Source organism: Lissotriton helveticus, chromosome 1_1, assembly GCF_964261635.1.
Source record: "Lissotriton helveticus chromosome 1_1, aLisHel1.1, whole genome shotgun sequence".
Lineage (NCBI taxonomy): Eukaryota > Metazoa > Chordata > Amphibia > Caudata > Salamandridae > Lissotriton > Lissotriton helveticus.
In genome coordinates this window covers 2,089,161,290-2,089,185,745 of record NC_136057.1, presented here as the reverse complement: position 1 = coordinate 2,089,185,745, position 24,456 = coordinate 2,089,161,290, and the positions used below count along the sequence as shown (strand labels likewise).

Below are 24,456 nucleotides of genomic sequence, written 5' to 3'. Positions count from 1 at the left end.
GTTGGCACTGGAATATCAATAAATTAAATCAGTGAAAGTCCTAAAAAAAGCTGTGCCTTTTCTAATACAATTCATTCATTTACTCACATAGAGGTTTTCTAAGTTTCAAATGCGCATAAATAATGTATGACTAGGGTGCCCTTTTTTCAGTGCTTATTTTTTATGAATTACAGTGGGTATTTTTCAGTGTTTTAAAATTTTAGAAAATGTAGAAAGTCAGTGGGTATTCGTGTTTATACATTTCTGAGTCACATTAATTTCTCACTGGTTGTTTTTCAGTGCTTACACAATATTATCACACCGTCATTAATTGTGTCAAATCTCTTCATTCAGACTGTTGGCCTAGGCAGTTCAGTCTCCTTCCTGTCCTGTTTCTACATGTTTCTACATGTTATAGACTTTAATGGACTCAAACCCAAGTGGTCTCACTTCTGGCCATTCACATTGTAGGTCTGAAATGTAATGCCTTTCTCATGTTCAGGCTCCCTCTCCCCTCTCCTAATGTGCTATAAACTGTAATAGTTTGACACGTGTAAAAGCTCATACCTGGACAGTTCTACTGGTGGGCTAAAATTAAATGTCTTTCATCTGTCGGTCACACCTCTGCTCACTGATATTGACTATAATAGTTTTAGACAAGTTTTGTACCACTCATGGCTAATCTTTGTGTAACTTGCTGTAGTCTTTAACACCTTCGCTGCTCTGAACGTTCCGCGCTGGTGCAGAACGTTCTATTTCGCGGGCGGGGCCGGAACGTTCAACTGACGTGCGCAGCACTACCGAGGTAGTGCACGCGACGTTCGCTGAACGTGCGCCGCACTTAAGGGGTTAATTGTGTCACTAAAATTTGTATTGTCACTCCTGTCCACTGCCACTGTTGGCTTGGGCACCTATGTCATTTTGATCTTGACCCATCGTTATTCCCAAGGAAAGGGCCTAGAATGATTTCTAAGGTTCCTGTCATTACCATTTTTTAACTTCTCAGTACTTGATTGTCCACTGTTACCCTATCCTGGCGCTAAGCACAATTGTGTTCATAGTTTTGTGGCACCTGTTATCATTGTATGTAGCAAAAGGGCAACACTCCTCATAATTATATTTTGCACATCTCAGTTGACATTTTCCAGAAAGCTCAGCCCCAGATATTACCAACTGACCTGAAAAAAAATGCTAATCTCCATGCTTTTTAGTTTTCATTTTTGGCCATTAGTGTTAAATCCTGAAGTGCACAGAATATATCCAAAACCGCTTCTGGAGCTCCGAATCACTTTGCCAGAAAACGACACTGCAGTCTAAAGTTTCATATATCTTCCTTTATTTACTCATTATGGGCTATGACACGTTTCGGTAAGGGCCCATGATTTGATCGTATATATAGGAGAGTCACACGCATTCAAATGTAGTCACATTTGGCAATTAATTATACCTTCCAGTAGGTTCTGTTAACTTCACGTAACTTTAAAGGACAAATTAAGCCCTCCAGTGGGCCTGGAGCTCCGAATCACTTTGCCAGAAAACGACAGTGCAGTCTAAATTTTCACATATCTTCCTTTATTTACTCATTATGGGCTATGACGCGTTTCGGCAAGGGCCCATGATTTGATCGTATATATAAGAGAGTCACACGCATTCAAATGTAGTCACATTTGGCAATTAATTATACCTTCCAGTAGGTTCTGTTAACTTCAGTAACTTTAAAGGACAAATTAAGCCTCGGAATGCAATTTCACTTTCCTAATTCATTGCGCTGCTGGGTCTGCATCGGAAAGGAAAATTCCCCTCCTGCAGCCCCTCATTAGACACAGCAGCGCAATGAATTGGGAAAGTGAAATTGCATTCCGAGGCTTAATCTGTCCTTTAAAGTTACTGAAGTTCACAGAACCTACTGGAAGGTATAATTTAATTGCCAAACGTGACTACAAGTACCAGCGTGCAACAGCAAATAAAATCCACTAAGGAAGGCACCCCAGAGGCCTATAAAGGAAAGAGCACATAGAATACTGTGTTCAAGGAACATTGCTATGAATTCACGGATGCCTTTGAAAAAGAAGCAGGAAAGCTTTGAATCGCGTCAGGCAGGAGGATTTAAAAAGGTCGGAATGAAATTACACTTTCATTTGGAAATAAAGGGTGTGAAACCTACCTGCTGTGGAGTGCGTTCTTAATGCAGGGAACACTTTTGGAAATATATATATTATAGACTCGCAAAAATAAGAAACTGCTCTAACTTCAAATGCAAATGTCATGACAAAGATGAAAAACCATCTTATAGACAAGGTTTGAGTCAGGCTTTCACCTTTAATGATGTTAGTAAGAAGGGTGTTTAGCTGCAAGAGAGAAGTTCAAAATAAAAGGAGTGTGTGTGTGTGTGTGGCTGTTTTCTAGCTTGAAACCTTTAATTCATACATTGCCACCCTTATTTATAAGATAAACCTTACTTGAAGACTTCATATGGCTTTCGTGCAAAGCACTTTCACTTTCTGAAAAAAGCTTGTCTGTTTATTTGCACGTTTTTATATAGCGCAAACTCTACCCAAATGTGTCAGAGCGCTGTACAATAGAGCCAGTTACATTAAATAAGGATAGAGTACATGAATTACATAAATATCAGAAACAGATAAACCCACATAAGAATGGTAGTAAGTACATACGTCTACTACCGATACTAGTGGTTAGAGTTACATATATACAAGTTGCAAATTCATTCATGGTTACATTTTAGGGGATTGAAGGGTTGGTCAAATATATATTACATATTTACTCAACATGATCTTCTCACCATTGCTGGGGTTCTTGCTTTCAGCCTGGCCTTCAAGCTGTTGTTGGACTCAGGGGCGGTGTTCTTGGGCCGGGAGGGATCCCTGGGCTGGTGATGGCGGTAGGGGTAGAAGGCTGAGGGCATAGGTGGCTGCGGTAGTCTGCAGGTAGATCTTGGTATGCACTAAGGGAATCAAGACAGGTTGTAGACATCTTGCCCCGAGATGGGCCCAGCTGAGCGGTCAAGCCTTTGAAGGGCTCCAGTCCTCCGCCCGTCTTGACCGCCTCAATGGCTAGATCTTAGCACCCTCTTTTTAATGTTATATGGGCGTTTGTGCACCCAGTGCACTGTGGCAAGCCCTCTGGAGAAGCTCCAGCACCTGACCCCGCCCTCGGCCGGTGTCAATGCTGCTCTCCGCCACCGTGTCCCTCTGAGCTGCAGCTAAAAATCTCACTCCAGGTCTCGAGCCGTACTGCAGGAGCCCCCCCTCCTCTGACTGCGTAAAGAGGTGGAATGTTAGTTCTTCAGTAGACTTCAATTGACTTCAGTAGGATTAAGAGCCTCAATGAATTGCTAGGAATGCATTGCATGAGATCCACCACTCCTCAGACAGGGATACTCATTTACTCCTTCAGATACTCAGTCACACATTGGCAAACATACAGACAACAAAACACAAACTTTCATTGAGATTCACGCGCATGTATGCTCATGCATCAAAATACAGTCACTCACACAGAGCAACCCCTGTGTTTTAACTCTGCTGCCCATAAAAGTCCTCTTTACTCTGAGGCTCTGCCTCTAAGGAGAATGCATGTTTCGATGGTGGCCTAACCTTTACTTAGGACCATGTTGTGTGAATTTGTGCAGACGAGAACAACAGTTAAAGGCAGCAAGGATCAGACTTTTTTGGGATGAGGCATTAGTTTAATGCAGTGACTACAATTACATACTTTGATAAACAGACCACTATGGAGAGGCATGTAAACAATGCCTGCTCTCTAGACATTCGTTTGCCCTGCCCCTCATGTTAAAAACACTCATCTAGAGTTAAAGTTTGAGTGAGGAGAAGAGTTAGAGGGAAGGGGTAAGAGGGCTGGGAGAAAGGTATTAAGAGAGGGAAAGGGGTTTGATTGCAGAGAAACTCCTGGAACTGGATGGTGGGGCTAAGGGCTGTTTATACCAATCACATGTTTTCAGTTTCAATGTGAGGCTGATGTTCATAGTTGAGGCTTCACCCTATTGCTATAATTGCAGATGCAATCTTTGAGTGGATCCTGGAACATCATAAACTGTGGTTTCAAGTTAAAAACAGACACAGACATTTCCGCATGACTCATCAGGTTCAAAACATCATCTTTGAATAGTGCAATGCAAGTCAGTCTACAAAGAGGTACATTACAGTTCATGAAAGAATGATACTGTGATGAAAAACACATGCTTGTCTATAAAGAAGAAAATGCACTCGCTTCTAAGGGATCACCAGTGCCAGATGCACTAATGTACCAGTCTCAGATTTTTGCGACCAGTGTGCAATTATGCAAACCGATCTATGCACTATTTTATCTGTTAGCAAAAGTCTGACTCCGATGGAGTCACCATCTGTCCTCTGGACAACTGTCTACTCTCCCTGAAAAATGTTCAACTTTCACATTTTGTGACTTGGTTACCATCGAAACTGGAGGCTCGGTATCTTTTCATTGGTTAGCAACTGTAATTACAGTGGTAAACCATTAAAGCATTGCATAATGATTCAGTATTTGAAAGCCACGCCCACAACATGCTTCTTCCTAATAGCACGCCAGTATCCATCCAGAATAGCATAAGGAATCGGTACAACTTTACCAGATGCTACAACAGGATTCACGCACTGCAAAAATGTTTGAGGTTGAAAAGACCACCTTGGAGTGTTTGTGATTAAGAAAATGTTTAAACATCTGGCCCTTTGTCCTCTAGAAGACCAGAATAATAAACATATACAATTGTAGGTTTTGAAATAAGGCTTTAAGTTCTGTCAGTTAACCATACTCTTTAGATTTGGATGGCAGTTATGGATAACAATTGCTATCTATGGCTCATTTTTGATTCCCCGGTCAGCACCCTCATTATCCTTTGTATCAAGCATTAGGAAGGCAGTGTCAAGAATAGAAAGAAAAAGGGATGCCAAAGTCCATTCATTTCTCTAAAGCCCATCTGCAGGCCCTTCAGAAGACAATGGGAAGTTGTTAATGGTTTAAGTGTGGTAGAAGGGTGGTGAGATCAGGTCCCAATGGTGTATCATATTGCTTCCAATTTACACGAACTAGGTATATTTCTTGTAATATAACTGCTAGCTTGCATTAGATGTTAGTTCGTATTACATTCAACTATATTTTTCTACACAGGTTTCTGTTGTTTACATCTGCCCTGAAAAGCGCTCTGATACCCGCAAAGGGTCTTGTTCGCGCTATACAAAACCTTCAAAATAAAAATAAATGAATTCTCCTAGAGTTTGTGTTAGTCAATGTCTGTGTATTTAGAGTTTCCGTTTTCTTCTTCTTGCGGGAGATCATGATATGCTTAATTGAATTTGAATTGAATATTTCTTAGGTGACTGCACGGTTTCCAAAGATAGAATCACCACATTCAATGACGTTGCATTTAACTACTCGATGGCCAGAAGCTGCTACCATGTCCTGGCCCAAGACTGTAGCCCTGAGCTGAATTTCCTGGTGATGATGAAGAAAGTGGAAGACTCTCCTGACCAGAAAGCCATCAATGTCAAACTGGGCAGCTAGTGAGTTTTTCCAGTTTTACAAGATGAATGCTCAAACGTGAAAGTGTATGGTGTATCTTTGGAGGTTTTGTGATGATTGTCTAAGGATAATTGTGATTCTATTGAGAGGAGAGATGAATAGCTAACCTTCTGCCACAACTATTCAAACATAAATATACAGTTTTTACAGTTTGATGACCTCAATGAAATAATATGGTTTCATTTGAGCATTGGATGTAATGAATTTACTTAAAAAATATATGGCAGATCTAATTTGACCTCTTTTGGCATATTGTTCGCCATTTGTTTACTTTAAATAATTGGTGCGCATGGACACACTCGTTAGTGTAAGCAGCAATGTATTCACATAAATGCAGCAAACCAACACAGTAATCATAATAATGTCATATCACCATTTACTTTCATAAATGTATAGATGAGTCTTTTTTTACTGTGGGCTAAAATTCATCCAGAAATATTACTGAGCAGAGGTATCTTGTTTATGAAAAAAGTAGCATAAATGAAAATGGTACAAATAAACTTGCAGAAGAACATAGATCTGTCATGGGCAATGCTCAATGGATATTTCATTCTCTGCAAAAGTGCACAAGTAATACTGAATTAGGATCAGCAGATTAAAAGTAAGAATGGCAGAAGCAATGTTCTCTGGACAATACTTCTGGCTGAACAAGGCTGCAAGTTTCAAGAGTTTAGCACTGTCATTTGGAATGTAAATACCAGCATGGAGCAGGGGACCTGAAGGTACATGAACTAGAATTTCACCCGGTCTATGTGCAGCAAAATTGCTTTGACCTGTGCCACACATGAAATATTGCTCAAACACAACACCCAAAATTAAACACAATTGGCGCATGTGCACCTTCAATGGAAATAACCCAAAGGAGTTAACAATTTGATCTGATTGTGATGGGCCAACTAAGGACCTTTTATATGTCCACACCTTTTGTGGTGCTAATCTACAAGGCAAAAGTGTCTCCTGATGAGAACGTTATTAATATAAAATATGCATATAATACATGACCCAATTTTAGGCGCAGCTGAGTTTTGTATCTGCCACCATTTTCTGCAGGTCAATGTATTCAAGACCAATGTATTCAAGAAGATGATTAGCATGCCTCCACTGGAAGCATTTTTTAACATTTAATTTAATTTTAATAATGTGTCTTTTAGGGGGTCGTGGCTTAGCAGCATGCCGAGCTAGACGCAGGGCTCGGGAGCTCCCGGCCTTCGCTACCTAAATCCGCCATAAATTCAATGCCACAGAGTTAAAAATCACTACACGGATCTCCTGAAGGGACGCTGAAGCTGCGACGCTGCTGAGAGTGGTCCGCTGAATTGCAGGAAGCCTGTATTCTGTGATTCCCCTGATCAGAGACGGAGGAGGCGGCGAAACCAAGATGGCGCCCCGGGTTCGGCGCTAGCCTCGGCCGGACACCGGACGACAGGGAGCGTAGCGTAGCTACCGGGAGGTGCTCGCACTGGCGCTGCAGGGCGCGGGACAGGAGAAGAGGGTGTTGCGGCCCGACTTCCCACGCGGACTGACCTCGAGTGACGCTGGAGCCGCGGCTGTCGGAGGAGGTGCGGGTGGCGAGGAATCCGGCAGACTGTACCGGGGGAGACCACCACACTGCACAGCAGACCCCGGCTGGAGCCTGAGACCCCCGGCGGCGGCGACCCACGGAGAGCCCCAGGTAGGAGGAGGGAGTCCCCCCGGCCCCCCCGCACTGCTCCTCGGCCGCGACCGCACTTTACCAACATGGCGGCCTGACTTGCGGTCGGGGGCCCGGGATTGCCTGGGGGAGACTTGGCCTGCCTGGGACCAGGGTGCGCTGCCAGAAGAAACTCCCCATTTGCCCGCAGAAGATCAGGCGCAGCGGCGAGCGGCCCGCTCACTTTATTCACACGGGGCCGCCCTTTACCAACATGGCGCCCAAATGAGGCAACCCCGTGCCTGACAGCGAAGCGCCTGGGAGAAACATCGATGCTGGCACGGAGAGGGGGCGGACAGCAACGGGCGGAGGTGCCGGCAGACCCTGGAGCTGGTCGGTGCCGGTCCAGGGGAGGCTGCTCACGCATACGCCGGCAAACAGCCCTGTGTTGCTGGGGTGGCAGGCCCAGAAGAAAACGGTGCAGCCCCCCGACCTGGATTGTATCAGATCACGGTCCTGGGGACCTGCCCGTCCCCCCATCCACGTGGGCTTTATCCCTCATGACCAACTGCCCACCCACTACCATCGACGAGCGATCGGAAGCCGAGCGAGATCCTCCATGGGGACACCCAAGTGACCCTTGAGACTTGAGGGGCAATACGGATACCGTGACGCAGCAGTGGCGATTGACCATCAGCCTACGGTGTGGAGGAAACCCAACAGGCAGAGAGCGGGCACGCGTGGAGCTATCCCGGGTCACGGAGTGGGCTCTGGCGGCTGATACGCACAATCTCTAGAATCATACGGACTACATCCACCAGTGCGCGGGGGGGAGTGGAACTCACTGGCACCAGAGCCATACACCTCGTCGGTGGGCGACCATGGGAAAAAACAATCCTGTCCCTAAAGCCCTGAAGCAAGGCCCTATGGACAATTTCGCGACCTCCCGCCCAGGAAGGGAACACCCCAACACAGCTCAGGAAGGCTCGCCGGACACCGATAGACTCCTAGCAGCCATTCAAGCCTCAAGATCCGACATCCAGGAGTCGAGAGCGGCGTTGGAAGTTAAAATAGGCGAGGTGGGGTCTGAGGTCACCCTCCTCCGGCAGGACTTCAGGAACCTTTCGGCGCGAGTCACTGAAACGGAAACACGGATTGGAGGGGCGGAAGACTCCCTTACCACGCTCCGCAAAGAAATTGTGGAACTCCAAGCATCTCACAGACAACTCCTTTGGAAGGTGGATGATGCGGAAAATAGGGCACGCCGCAATAACCTACGCTTTGTAGGCTTTAGGGAGGGAATCGAGGGGAACGATATGGCGGCCTTCCTCCACACGTGGCTGACCACGACCTTCCCTACGGCACGCTTCTCGGAGTGCTTCGTAATCGAAAGAGCCCATAGGGCACTGCTGGCGAAGCCCCCGGAAGGTGCAAGACCTAGACCAGTGATAGCACATTTCCTGAACTTTGCGGATCGAGATCTAATTCTTCGTGAGGCCAGGAAAATGGGGGAGATTCGGCTAGAGAACACCAACATCATGATTTTCCCGGACTATAGCCAGGAGGTCCAGAAACAGCGTCGCTCCTTCGACCTGGTGAAAGCAAAATTGAGAACACTAAAGATCACCTACATGCTGCTCTTCCCAGCGAAACTCAAGGTTCTATACAAGGACAAATCAATCTTCTTTACACACCCTGACGACGCTTGCCAGTGGCTGGAGGAGAGGCCTGTCCTCAACAGCAGAGAGGCGGCAGGACGCGAGGAAATGGACAGGTCACTGAGAGAGAGAGTTAGCTGGGGGCTCCCAAAACCACAAAGGCGGAAATCGAGGAGGCTCCACTCCCGCGCTCCTGGGACACCATATCAAGCCCGCACACCCGCGCGGGCCAGAAGAGGGCGATCGGAATCGCCGGGAGAGTCCTCCACGGCGGGCGCACGAAGACAAATCCCACGCCATTCAGCACTCTTGGAAGGAGACGACGAGGATCGAGCGGAAGATGGAGAATCGGAACCTGGGGAGGTGGACCCCAGTGAGGAACGGGGCTCGATGCACCCGCTGGAGAAGGAGATCCACCATCCGGAACGGGACTTATCCGGCAAACAGAGCGGGACTGACTCCGCAACGCAAGACTCACACTCATGAAAACTACAGAGTGGCATACCGAAGAAGACGGCCGGGAGGCACGAGGAAACGCAAGTTGCCAGTCCTCCCTTGTGTTTGTTATCTTTCCCCTGTCCAGTGTATATGTTTTCTTTCCTTGAATTGGTTGAGACATTGGGCTAGTAACGACACCGGACCTAGTGCTCTCACAGCCTTGCGAGTTGGGGTGAAAGGTGAGGGCTAGTTGAGTTAAGGGGGGGAGTGGGTGGGCGACAGACCGTCTCCTGCTGAAAGCTCGGTCCTATATTGGGATGAGTCTGGAAGGGGAGGGTGGTGGGGAGGGGGGGTTCATGGGGGACCGGAGTTATCTTGAGTTGGGGGAGGGGGGAAGTTGAGAAACAGCGACTGCATGCCAATACGCACCTTACGCTACACCACTTCGAGTGCCATTCCCGGAAATACGGAGGGAACACACAATGGCAGACCCACTAGATCACAATCACACTGGTGACACAGGCGTCACGATACTCTCTTGGAATGTGAATGGCCTTGGGTCAAAGATCAAAAGGGGTCTAGTGAATGCATATCTTAAGAGGCTAGCGCCGGACATTATATTACTCCAGGAGACCCATCTAAGAGGCACTCAGTGCGCTTTTATAGCAAGAGGCAGGCACGTGGTGCTAGCGCACGCAGGTTACACGGCAGATTCCAGGGGGGCGGCAGTCCTCGTTAAAAAATCCACACCGTTTGCTGTCACTCGCACATGGTTGGACCCTCAGGGGACATATGCAGGAGTACAGGGAACATGGAGGAGGCGCAGGTACACAATTGTCTCAGTCTATGCCCCACCAAAATTACAGGCACGCACACTCACTGCAGTCACTGCTATCCTTCTAGACACGGCGGATACGATTCAGATAGTGGGGGGGGACTTCAACGATGTAATATGTGCCACAAGAGACAGATCGGGGTCCCCACGTGCAGCAGGACATGGTACGGCACTGGCTAGACAGATGCACACTTTGGGCCTCACTGATGTCTGGAGATGGCTCCACCCGACACAGGAGGCCTACTCCTTTTACTCCGGGGCTCACAGGGTCTTTTCCAGGTTAGACTATATATTTACTTCTAGGCAAGAAATCACGGTCAATGACGTAGCGGACTATAAAGCGAGGGGAATCTCGGACCACTCCCCCCTGTATGTACACTTGGGACGAGGGAGGAGGGAAAAGACCATGGAATGGCGCCTCGCAGCATGGGACCTGCAAACACCGGATCTATTGAAGGGAATTAGAGCAGACATAAAGGTCTATGTGGCTGAGAATGAGGGCTCAGTAGAATCAGGGATCACGCTCTGGGAAGCATTGAAGCCAGTCCTTAGGGATCGTATAAATAGCAGGTTGGGAGCGGCCAGGAGGGAGTTATAACATGCGGTTACGTATGAGGAGGCCTCGATCTTAGCCCTCGAAACAGAATATCACCAGGGAAAGGTAAAAAAAATACTTAGGAAACTACTAGACACACAAAGGCACTATAGAGACCTTGTCACGGGGGAAGCGCGCACACAGGCTCTGGCGACACTCCACCGCCTATACGACGTAGGTGACAAATCGGGTAAACTCCTAGCATGGCTGAGCAAGAGAGAAAGGGCGGCACGATGGGTTGACAGGATTGAAGTGACAGGGAACAGATCAGCCTGTACAGACGAGGCTATAGCAGAGGCCTTTGCAGCGTATTACGAGGACTTTTATAGAGCTAGGGACTTGGGGGGTGAGCCACTATCTGTGTGACATGGAGGTCCCACAACTGTCCCAGGAGGATGCTACGGACCTGGAAGCAGAGATTACACTAGAAGAAATAGGAGAGGCAATAGCGTCCCTGAAGCCGGGGAAGATGCCGGGACCCAACGGCTTCCCGGCGGAATTTTTTAAACGTACGGCGGACCTGCTGCAACGCCATATTGGAAAGCTATTTGTCGAGGCACTCCAAAAGGCGAGCTTGCCACCTGATCTAGCCACGGCCACAATTGTCCCTATACACAAGGAGGGTAAGTCCAGAGACAAGTGTGCCTCCTACCGCCCGATCTCTCTCCTTAATATGGAGACAAAGATTCTGGCTACGGTACTAGCTCGGCGCCTGCGGAGGCTAATTTCTGATTTAGTGCATGCAGATCAGTCCGGGTTCCTTCCAGACAGGGCAACCAAATTAAACCTCCGCCGCACCCATAACTGGCTGCAGGAAGTCCGAGAGAGGAGCGAGCCCCACTGGTTCCTCTCGTTAGATGCCGAGAAGGCCTTCGATGCGGTCCACTGGCCCTTCTTGTTTGAGACGTTGCGGAGGTTCGGCTTTGGCCCTAAGTTTTTACAGTGGATTAGGCTCCTGTACTCGGCCCCAAAGGCACGAGTGCGAGTGAATGGACGACTGTCGCGCGAATTCCGCATTAACAGGGGAACATGTCAGGGGTGCCCACTGTCCCCCCTCCTGTTCACATTGACGATAGAAATACTAGCAATCCGGATCCGACAGAATCAAGGGATTAGGGGGTTTACCTGGGGAGACTCGGAAGCTACCCAGGAAAAAATCTCGTTATATGCGGACGACGTCCTGCTGTTTGTGACGGACCCGGATGCCACGATCTCGGTCCAGTTCAAAGAGTTGGATGACTTCGGGGCGAGGGCTGGTCATACTATTAATTGGCATAAATCGATTCTATATGACCCACAAGGCCGAGAGCGAAGGGAGTGCCTACCGGAACTCCTCATTCACACCACAGAGGGATTCCAGTATCTGGGGGTATTCATAACGCTAGACGAAACACTCTCCCTTAACAACAATGTGACACGCATCGTGGCAAGTGCGAAGCTAGAAATGGACCGGTGGAGGCAGCTTCCGCTCACCCTATTGGGGTGCGCAGCACTGTATAAGATGGTTCTGCTGCCAAAGTTCCTCTATGCCCTGCAAAATGAATACTACCCGCTCCCTCCCACAACCTTGTCTAATATTCACGGTGATGCGAACATTCTTATGGTTGGGGAAACACCCGAGAGTGGCCTTAGCCACACTGCAACGCCACCAGTACAGCGGTGGGATCTCCCTTCCCAACCTAGAGGCATACTATTGGGCAGAACACCTCGCCCCGATAAATGAATGGTTGCATGCAGCAATAGATCACCCTACTTATGCGCTAGAAAGATCAAAATGGTCTCACACGAACGTTCTGTACTACCTATACGGTGGTCCAGCGGGGAGGCACTTTCTGCCGGCTACCAAGATCACGCTGGCCGCGTGGAACAGGGCAACCAAACGCATGGGATGGGACAAACGACCCACCCGACAGACTCCACTATGGCACTGTAGGTGGCTGGGTGAGCTCCACAAACCGACAGGCTTTAGACAGTGGGACAACATCGGCATCTCGACCATAGGGGACGTGATTGCCAGGGGAGAACTGAAAACATTCCGCGCTTTACAGGAGGACTTTGGCCTACATAACACTCAGTACTACAGATACTCACAGCTCAGACACGCCTGGAGGGCACAGAACATCGATCTGACAGACGTCCCAGAATATGCCCCGTTGGAGGGTAGGTTGCTGCAGGAGCAAATTGGGAGGGGGCGGTGTCCCTCACGTACAGAACGCTGACCAACAATACATTAGGAACTCTACAAGACTTGCGTAACAAATGGGAGGCAGACATAGGGGAAATGGAAGACCTGGACTGGGAGCTGGTTCTCATGCACCCTCGTGAGGTTGCGATTAAGTCCAGACTCCGTCTCATACAGCTGAAAGTGCTGCATAGAGCATACTATGACAGGGTGCGACTGTACAAAATGGGGAAAGTCATGGATACGACATGCCTTAGGTGCCACCAGCCAGAGGGAAATTTCTACCACACACTTTGGGGCTGTAAAATCATACAGACATACTGGGAGGACGTATTTGGGGAATTAGAGGAGGTCCTGGAAACTACTTTACCACGTGACCCCAAGCTAGCGCTGTTGGGGTTGACGACCGAAGTCGACTTGGCCCGCCCTTTGACCATATTTCTAGTGCTGGCCCTAGTGGTGGCCAAGAGAGACATTGCTCGGCGCTGGGGAGCGGCCGAGCCGCCAGAATTGGAGGAGTGGAGGAGGGGGCTCGACCTCTATATGGCGGCGGAGAGAGTGACGTACAAGGCCAGAGGTTGCCCAAAGAAGTTCCGGAGAGTATGGGCAAAGTGGAGGCACTACCACGGACTAGAGTGAACTCACAGGAGCTCTAAAGGAGAGCGCTGCTACACCTGATGATTGATCCATACATAATAGTGGGGGAGGAGATTGGGCCTGTTAAACTGTATCACTGTGGTACCCTGTGTTGGTTCGAGGGTGGTAATTTCATCAGGAAAGGATGGACGAACTCTGGGGTGGGGGTGGGGGGCGGGCATGCAGGAGCTGTTTTTTAGGGGTTGTTTTTTCTCATTTATCTGCAGTTGTAACATGCTTTGGTTTGAATTGCACTGTCGCGGTTGATGGGGGGGTAATCCTCATGGGCAAAAGAAAAGTTGCGGAACTGACGGATCCTGGCTGAATGTTGAAGCCAGCCCGTGTCCTCATATATTCTCAGGCGATGCGCCTAGTGCAACAATAAAAATGTATTTGTAAAAAAAAATAATGTGTCTTTTAAGCGCTGTATTTCTGTTTGTTACCCAAACTATTTCAACAGCATACTTTTTTATGTGAACATAGTGCCAAAGTACTGCATTTTATTACCTCAAGAATGATTTGTGTTGGTTAATACTAAATGAAGTGGAGGCATCCAAAAAGGCCACCAAAGAGCAATATTTCCCTTTACCAAACCCGCCATCTTTTAGTGTTGACTGAGATTTTGCCAGCATCGTCTGCACTGATCTGTGGATTTAATTGCATACCTCCTGAAGTTCAATGTCATGTAATAGAGGATATGGGCTGAGAGAATTCTTAAAATACATTGCTGCTTCAGATTGGGGTAGATTGTACTGCAGCCCGGAAAATCAGACATAGGACATCCATCTGACATTTGTAATTATCTAACTCTGAATTTGGCCTTTTTATGAGTACTAACAGCATGACAAAATGTGAACTGAGGAATGTAGCATATGTAAAAATGTAGTAGATAACTGCAACAAACAATCAACATGAAAACACTGAAGACACAGGCAAGATCCACGCCATCACAAGGAAAACTGTTATCATGTTAAGAACAAAAAAACAAGAACAAAAAAACAAGAACACAGACAATGCTTACATGGTGCAAGAGGTCCTTTCAAGCCAACCTGTGTACTTCTGTCTACGCTGCCTAATACTGAGTCAGCGAACAGGATTGTTTACCTCAGTGGTGTAGGAGGTAGGTGAAGTCCACATCCTGGGGCACTATTATGCAACTTACCCTTCTGGAACATCAGTCTGGCACATGTTCTTTTATAGGAATGTGCACCAGGCCAAAAGGAAATCCTCGATTAGTGAGTAGTCTGGTCCCAGCAATTCATGGAGAGCACCTTTTGAATTTGTTGATGCTTCAGAGGTAGCAGCACCTTTGTTTTTGATGAAAGGGTTTTGTGTCTCTTTCTAAAATTCATAGTGCAAGCCCACCTTGCAATCAGAACTAAGGGCCTGATTATGATGGCGTACAGACGTCTGTCCATTCGCCATTGTCCCGGGGTTGGAGAACGTCTACCTATAAGGCAGCGGTCCCACATATAGAATTACAATGTGGCCGCCAACACGGCGGCTGCAAGTGCCATGTTTTCCATTGCGGCGGGAGCTGCTGGCTGCAGCTCCCACCGCAATGGAACAAATGCACGTTTTGCATTTCCCTGCACAACGGTGCAAGAAAATGTAGGGGAGCACAGTAGCTACCCCCCAAAACCAAAATCACAGTGCCAGGGGGCAGAGGGGGCCAACTACGGGCCCCCAAAGTCCATCCCCACCAGACTTTCCATTGTAGATGAACCGCCATGGAAAGGCTTGCGGGGAGGCAGGCCGTAATCCCATCGGCGGTGCCAGGTAGGAACTGCCACCATTTTTAGGAATGGGAAGGCCTCTGCCACACCCGTGGGCTCAAGGAGCCTGTCAGATGCATGGCAGGCTGATTTTCTGCCAGCCGCGGACCCGCCCGCCATTATCAAATGACAGTTTGTCGGTGGCAGATTCACCGCTATCGTAATGACCCCCCTAGTGCCTGATTTAGAGTATGTGAAGGCTAAACTCCCGTAATTCCATGTGGCTTGATCATGCGACTACTCTAAGAATTCTATGAAATTCTGCAGGATTACAAAAGCAGAGTAATTCTGCATACAGTGTTTAAATGCCCACTCACTTCCCAAGTGGATTCCAGGATGCATTTTACTCTAAGAAATATAGCTGAATGCAATAGAACAAGAATAGCAGCGTGCACAGCTAAATGTGCTTTTGGGGTAGGATTCTCCCCCAACTTAATGCTGCATTTAGCTTTATTTCCATGGGGCAAAATGCACCCTTGCTTCCAAAACGGACGCAAGGATGCATGTAACACTAAGAAATTGTGCTAAATGCAAAGCAACACAAAGAGCAGCACTTGCTAAACTAGTTTCTTTGCTAATTCCCCACCCAAAATTACTCCTTATCAAACAAGAAGCGTAACTGTGTACATATTGGTAATTTCCTCCCAAAGACAGACACAGAATTACTTAAATTATTCTGATTACTCCGGCGTACTTAACAATATGCTCTGGCCGTCCCGCCTGTCTTATTAAAAGTGCATTATATCCTAAGGCACTTGTAATGAGGCATAAAGGATCTCCTTCATGTTTGTGATAATGCAGCCATCTGCCAAACCTGAATAAGACCCTTAGTGTTGTACCGAATGGCTACAAACTTTTCATAAAGTGAGGGATGATTTTTATTATCTAGACAACAGCTATTTAACAAATATATATATATATATAATTTGTTCTTTTCCCTCTTTAGCGATATTGACATGTATCCATCTGCTGACTCCCTGAAGCTGACCATAAATGGTATTGAGGTGAATAGCCTGCCATATGAATCTCATTCTGGTACGTAATCAAAGAACCTGCCCTATTGATAAAAACATTGTGAGCTTATATTTAGAAATGTCACTAATAGCTTACGTGTACTATATTCATGTATGATATCAATTCAAATATAAGGGCATAATGCTCACGTACAATTCGTAGATCTCCATTAGCCCTCTGCTTTGTATCATTGCATTCAAACTGTCTCCTGGTCACTCTTTCTACTTTCAATATCATTTCTTTTGACCCTGCTCCCTTCTCTACTGTTAGAAATTGTGTTTCTGGTTGGCAGTGGTATGCACCATGTCAAGGAAGGAACCTCAACCCCAGTCTCTGTAAGTGAGATACATACCCTAAATTAACCTTTCTGCATCTTCTGGCAGCTTGGCACAGAGCAGTCCGGCTTAACTTGAGAGGCAAAGTTTAAAGGGGCAGATTTGAGTTCTGGCGCATCTCTGCAAATCAGCAGGGATGCGCCAGAACTGATGCATCACGCAATTCCCTCCTTGCGGCACCACAGATGCTCTCAATTTACAATGCGGCGCACCATGGTGCTAGGAAGGGCAGATGCGTGACACATCTTGTGGTTTACGGGCGGCGCATTGCTGCAGTAGAGTCGCAAGTGCAACGCAACTCCTGCAATGTACAGAGGCCACCCATACATAACGTGGTGCGTCACTCCTTACGCCTGCTTCAAGCAGGCGTAAGGATTTGACCCAGCAGCGTCGTAAAACTGACTCAGTGAAATCTTGTAGATTTCACTGCGTCAGTTTTTCGGGGCTTTCCTACGAGGGAACGCCCACCCTGCGACAGAACGCCCACATGAAACCTGACGCAGGTTTCATGTGGTGCAGGGCTTTACAACGTGACGCATCTGCCTAGATGAGTCACGTTGTAAATAGGTTGCAGGGATGCGCCACGTTTCCGCGCCATTGCGTGACTCAACGGCGGCGTAAACGTGGCACAAGTCCGACATAAATCTGCCCCAAAGTATTTTTGTAACACTACAAACAGTAAAACAGTGAAAACACCACACAAAAAATATACCTAGTGAGAAAAATAGGCTTAATTAATTTAACAAAAGAGGATCAAAATGACAAAAATCCAATAAGTATAACTGGAGTGGGGATAACTGGAGTTAAGAATATTTAAAGGCTAAATGAAAATGTAGTGCTTAAAAGCATGAAGTGCCAACTTGTGCTATCTGGTCGTACTAACCGGGTCAAATCCAAAAGTTCAGGTGGACGGCAATGGAGCATGGGTCAAATATATGGACCAGAATTAGTCCGCTAAAACAAAAAGGAGCATTATAACAACCCTTAGCCATCCCTAGCTCAATTCAATACAGGGAAGACTGAAGTGCTTTATTGCCCTAGGCCTAGGATACATTCTCCTCTACCTAGCACTTTTTGTCCAAAGGATTTCTCGCCCCAGATCCAGCCTGTGAAGGTAGTCCGGAATCTGGGTGTGATGTTCAATAGTGACCTCTCCTTGGAGGCCCAGGTTTCTAAGGTGGTAGCCAGTTGTATGGCCATCCTTCGCCTCTTGAATAAAATCTTACCCCTGCTACCGTCCCTGGCAAGGATAGAGGTGGTTAGTTGCACCGTGCTAAGTAGGATAGACTACTGTAACGCCCTGCTGCTGGAGTCTCCCAGCTATCTCCTGGACAGACTTCAGAGACTCCAGTCGACAGCTGCAAAACTCGCCTTAGATTGGCCAACCAGGTCCTCCTCCTCTGGGGCCCTGGCTCAGTTGCACTGGCCCCCTCTGAGACAACGGGTGATGTTTAAATCACTTTGTCTGACCTTTAAAGCCCTACATGGGTTAGGCCCGGCCTGCTTTCAAAGGAAATTTTCATGGCATGTGCCGGTCCACAATCTACGCTCCGCTTCGGCTAGGACGGTGATTGTACCGAGATTTAGAAGATCTAGAGCGTGGCAGGTCATTCAGCATGGCTGCGGCCAAGCTCTGGAACTCGCTGCCTATTGATTTGAGGAAGATCAACTGCATTCTCACTTTTAGAAGACAGTTAAAAACCTTGCTCTTTCCCATCCGGGATTAATCTGTAGTCTGTAACTAATCACACCTTTCCCTGGGTTCTCCAGCGCCAGGATGCCTCTCGAGGTGGTAGTGCGCGTTATAAGTATACTAAATAAATAAATAGCTCTTTAGACTTTTTCCAGACATAAGTGCACTTTGGGCTTTCAAAATCCACAAACAAAATGCCTAATCAACACATGTGCTTGAGTAAATATATGCACTTAACAACTTATTATATTCATTTGTTACTCATTTGATTGTTTTACTTTCCCTCTTTGCAAGAAGTGTTAACAAATCTGAAAATGTTTATCCCTAAAATTCTAGTAATTTCAAAATGTTGAGCACTGTTTTTTATGGCTAATCTAGGTTTATGTAAAGCAGAGAGATTGAGCCCAAGGTCTATATTTGATTTTGCTCTGTTGATGCTAAAATAGCAGCTTTTCTCTGGACGAAGTGGGAATCATATTTCCAAGAAACATCTTATTTTTGTCGAGTTGCATGTCTAGAACCACACCATAACTCAGTTATTAAAATACATTTTTGCCATTTTTCAGTCAGTCCAACTTCAGGTCATTCAGTGTATAACTAGGATGATTAGGGGTAGGAAAGGACTGTTAATATTTGGAACACCCAGAAAATGCATAATCCTTGCAGATCAGTAGACCACCTGCCATTTTGTATCTGTGTTTATTAGCCAACTCATTGAGTTGTACACAGATATTTCAAATTAAGACTACATGGGCAACTTAATATACAATATGAGTCAGTTCTGGACCACGATTATCCCTAAAGACCCAAGCCCTCCTATTTCTTAACATGCACATTTCTTCTATTACTTATTAGATCTAATTCTAGCACTTCTTGGATATCTGCAACTTGTGCTCCTCAGTACATTATAAACCACCTTTTTTTATATAGCGCGAACTTGACCCGAAAGTATAAGGTATCAGAGTGATTTACATGAGCACCAGTTGCATTACACAAGGACGCATTCATTTGTGTTAGGCACGGGGAAATTACGTGATTTTCCCAGAATCACAGAATGTTGAGCGTCATTCCCGAGACTCAAACCCAGTTCCCCAGATTTGAGATGGACCGCCCTAGCCGTTAGGCCACATCCTCTCCCCTGTTCCTTTGAATTTTAAACATAAGACACTTCTTTTCATTCCAGAGCCTCAATTGAGGATGGAAAAGGAGGCTGATGGGCTCGTTTTGATCGCACCTGACTTTGGCATTGAGAAGCTTTACTATGACAGAGTCACATGCAAGGTATTCTTGTGCATTCACCTATTGCATTTTTGACCATATTGACAAGATTACATATATTTATATCAGATGTCTCTTTCATGCTTTATCATAAAGGTTACACCAGCTTTGTGGATGAAGGGCAAGACTTGTGGCGTTTGTGGCCATCATGATGATGAGCGCGAACAGGAATATCAGATGCCAGATGGATTTGTTGCCAAGGATGAGGAGAGTTTTGTCCAGTCTTGGATTACAGAGGAATCTTGTTCTGTTCGCCAATGAGAAAAGGTCCACAACCAGTAAGTGACAATCATGTGACCATCAATTAAATACCAAGTCTATCCCATAGAGTGATAGGGGGTCCACCTATCCAATGACAGAGGAGCACTTTCTCCACATTTACCTTCCAAGTTTCTTACATGTCGTTAGTGAATATATTACCTCAATATTCAAACACAGTTTGTGCTCATTTCTGGACAGTGTCCAGAAAGCTACATGATAAGCCTAATTCCAGTACTTATCCAAGTCAAGCAAATGGTACGACAACAGATAGCACTAAAAGATGACGAATGAGAGTTTTCTCAATTTTAGGAAACATAAATATTAGAGCTTTAAATACAGGACACGTTTGAAATAGATACAAAGTGTACTGATTGTTAATTAGACATGCATCAGTGTCTCTTGTTCTCCAGTTGGATGAATGATGGCATATAAAATGGTTTGAAACAATTTCAAAAGTTGTCATAGAAAAGCAACAAACACTTTAAATTGTTTTGTCAGAAAAAGTAAGTTGAGATCTTTGACTGTGAACACTGCATGAATTGACCTCTAAGTTCCATATTAGTAATAGTACTCTTTTTGTACAGATTCTAAACTAGTTCCTGCTGATGGTCATTTTGAACTAGACGTGGATGAAGTTTCGCTTTCCATATCTGAAGAACTGCAGTGTGCGGGATAGAGTAACCACTCAGAAGATTAGATTTCATCATCTTTCTTCATTAATGTGTCATTGTAGAAACAGAAAACATGTTCTAAATGTGCCTAGAAACCGTTAATTTACCAGTCAACCTTTAAAAATGATCAGTACAAAAATCCCTGTAAATATATCATTTCAAAATAAACAATGCATTCATTCAAAAAGAACCACATGGGCTTCACTTCATTGACAGCAACATTTTTGTGAGAAATATGTATTTTACCTTCTGCACTAAATCAGAGTGATTGAATTCATTTGTGTGTGGTTTTACAAACAAATGAAAAAATATTGTACACTTTCTCGGAAATAATACAGTCAAAAGTATCCTTTATGTGCTCCAGAGAAAATACTTACTTTCTAAATACCATGCCTCCTGCCCTACGATCCTTGGGGCCTAGCATAGGGGTGACATACAAATATTAAAAAGGCTGAGTAGACCTGGGAAAATGTTTAATAAGCCAGGTCGCAATGGCAGTTTAAAACTGCATTGCAGCTGCACTAACAGGCCTGAGACATACTTTTAAAAGGCTACTTTAGTGGGTGGCATGATGAGTGCTGCTGCCCACTAGTAGCATTTAACTTACAGGCCCTGGGTACATGAAGAATAATATATGCTAGGGACTTACAAGCCTACAAAAACAGGTTCAGCAAAGGAAGGCTGAGAAAAATCTGCTGTGACCCCGCAGAGAGAGCTAGGTCGAGTAGAGATACTAAGAAATTTATATTTCTTTGTTAAAAACTGCACTATGTGTTTAAAATGTTTTTGTGCTACATAATGTAATCAATGTTTCTACTATCCATAACTTTTGAAATGTGGGTCACAGGTGTTGCTCCATTCTCAACGATATACATTTGCCATGGTAAAATTTGCCAGCAACATAGCCACTGGTTGTATCTTTTGTTATGTTATGTTATATGCACTTGTAAAAGCACTACTGCCCCAGCAAAGAGGCGTCCCAGCGCTGATGGCAGAAAACTACACAGCTTGTAGCAAGGAGACAGCCTACAATGGATTAAAGAGGAATGTTTTGACAGCTTTACGGAATGTCAAATTGGTCTTTCGGCTGCAGATGGATGTAGTTAGCGCATTCCAAAGTTTCGAAGCCAAAACACCGAAGGAGCACCCTCCAGAACGGACCCTTTTCACCCGAGGGACAACCACTAGATGCTGCCCCATAGAACGATGTTGGCGGGAAGGGATGTAGAATGTATGCAGATTGGCCAAAATACCTGGGGATGAGAAGGTCAGGATTTTAAATGTAATACAGAGAGCCTTGAACTTCAAGAGTTTTGCCACAGACAGCCAATGAAGACAACAAATGGCACTAGATGTAGTACATCTTCTCGAGAGGCCAAGGAGAGCTCGAGCCGCCACATTCTGGACCCTTTGCAGTCTGACAATTTCAGACTTGTTAGCCCCCAGATAAAGAGAACTGGCATAGTCCAGTCTTGACAGAATCAAAGCCTCCACGATGAGCTGCCTAATAGGGTAATCAAAAACACCTAACAATGGTTTGAGCCCCCTCAATATCTCAAAACGGGTCCCTGCCACCTTCTTGGTTTGGGTCCGAAAGCTAAGGGCAATATTGATCCAAACACCTAGGTTTTTTACCACCTGTTTAGGGGCAGGTGCCAACCCCAACATGGCAGGCCACCAATGCTTATTCCACAGCTCAGAGTCTCTCCCTACCAGCAGTACTTCAGACTTACTGGCGTTAAGCTGGAGACAGTTGGCAGTCATCCACTCTGCGATGGCCTCGAGATCGCTCCGAAACGTACAAGTGTCCCGAGTGATGTCATCGGAGAGTGTGACTACCAACTGAGTATCGTCTGCATACACTACTATCCTGAGCCCTCTGTTCTTAGTCACCATCGCCAGTGGTTGAACATACAAATTGAAGAGGGTAGGGCTTAAAGCTGAGCCCTGCGGCCCCCCTCTGTTTGGTGGCATGAACTTTGGAATCGATCTAAGCTGCGCATATTTGCCATCCTGTGTGAATTGTCACGTGCTCGAAATTGGCATTGGGGCTGGGACTCTTGGACATGAGGCTCTCCCTAAGATTCCAGGATTGCTCATCTCTGCCATGTTTAAATATTCCTCTGGGTGAGGGCAGGGAAATGGCTTTCTCATTTCTCAAAATCATGCCCTGGAAAAGTGATTTAAATAAATATAGCGGCCATGTTTTTCTTGCATGGAGTCACCCTCTTTTCTAAGCTCGTTCATTAGTTTCCATGGCCAAACAGGATTGCGCAATGGTAAGGAAATATCGAGTGTGCCTGTTACCGGTGCCTCTAGCCCCACTGCTAAAATGGCCGAATATTCTACATTCCTCCATTCCCTGCATGGATTTACTTTCCTCTAAAAAGTGTTCTGTAACTATGATAATTCAAAGATCCTTTTATAGCAATCGTCCAAGTGGTATGGTTCCAACCGCTGAATTCTTTCCAGCCTCCTCGGGACATCCTTTGGCAACCAGGTGCCAAAATATCCCACACAGCAGCAGAGTGGAAGAACCTGGAATAGACCCCTTCCGAAACAAGGCTGAGGTTGAATCAGTCTTATTGAAGAGCAAATGTCAATGATTTTCACCTAGGCCAGCCCCTCTCATTTAGAGCAATCTGTGCAATTCGTTTGAAGCTTCTCAGGCTAGTCTCAATCTCAAAAATATCATAGATTGTAAGTGCCAAAATTAAAATAGGGTACTAGATACGGCACCATATTTGGCCATTTCAGGTCAAAGTATATGAAGGACTGACATTTTAAGCCACATGATTAAGGGTCAGATGTATCAACATTGTATTTTGCGAGTCCTTAATAGCGAATTTTACCGTTTCGCCATTATGGACTCAAAAAATGCAGTTATAAAAATAAAAAAAGCAAATAAAAAAGGAGATTACTAAATATACACAATTTACGAGTCGCAAATAAGAAATGGCTTCCCATTCATTTCTATGGGCCTCTAGGCCCATAAAAATGAATGGGAAGTGCATGCACAATTTGCGAGTACCCAATAGGTACTCGCAAATTGTGCATGCAATTTCAAGGGTGCAAGGGTGCCAAAAAGACACCCTGTTGCACCCCTGAAGTATGCATGTGTGCCCTTGTGTTGCACATACATGCCCTAAGGGCATGTATGTCCCCAACATTAAGGAATATCACCACATGAATAAAATATAGACAGAGTCAATCTATATTTTCAAAAAGACATGTCCAGCCGGACAGTGGTCTTTCAGAGATTTTACTCAGGATTTATGTATTGAGATCACATAAAGATACCATCCAACAATCAACCAGTGTGGACCACAAGCCTGTGTCCAGTACTAACAGAGCAAGTACAAGAGGTGATGTAGACAGCAGAGAAGGGCTTTGTAAGGCGAAAAAACATTACTCTATAAACAGTACATTTGTACAGAGTATAACAGTCATGCACTTGACATTTCAGTAGTAATCACAGTTAGGTTCCAGTGCATTAAAGGTCGACGGCGTTTCGGACCCCTATTAAATATCAGGGACCATCATCAGGACAAATACAATGAAAAGCCTTAGGTTAATTAAGCCTCTAAATGCCAGGACGCCTCATGAGATAAAGGCTGGCTCCTCGGGCAATAGAATAGCACGCGATCACCCAGAATCGAGTGGCGGCGGCCGCGGAGTCAAATAAAGTCCATCGGCTTGCCAGGGTACCGGGTTAGTCGGTCTGTGATTCAGAAACAGCAAGGTTTTACCCCAACCAGCTGCTGCAGTAAATTCTCATTGCTACAAGCGCTAGGTTCGTCTATTAACTATTTAGTTCATAACACAAACTGTTTTTTCCTTTATATCATACATCTACTTAATCTAACATAAACCCAACCTACGTCTATATATTTCAGGTGCTT

General features: G+C 45.8%; 1 protein-coding gene across 1 annotated transcript in view; it reads left to right on the top strand.

Moving 5' to 3' along the window:
• LOC144756128 (vitellogenin-A2-like) overlaps positions 1-20,744 on the top strand; it is an 80,355-nt gene extending 59,611 nt beyond the window's left edge. Inside the window, exons 30-34 of the mRNA XM_078645684.1 lie at positions 5,348-5,534; positions 16,249-16,337; positions 19,528-19,625; positions 19,719-19,900; positions 20,468-20,744. Coding sequence (XP_078501810.1) covers positions 5,348-5,534; positions 16,249-16,337; positions 19,528-19,625; positions 19,719-19,883 — 539 coding nt within the window. The 3' untranslated portion in view covers positions 19,884-19,900; positions 20,468-20,744. The remainder of the gene's footprint in view (positions 1-5,347; positions 5,535-16,248; positions 16,338-19,527; positions 19,626-19,718; positions 19,901-20,467) is intronic.
• The last annotated feature ends 3,712 nt before the right edge of the window (positions 20,745-24,456 follow it).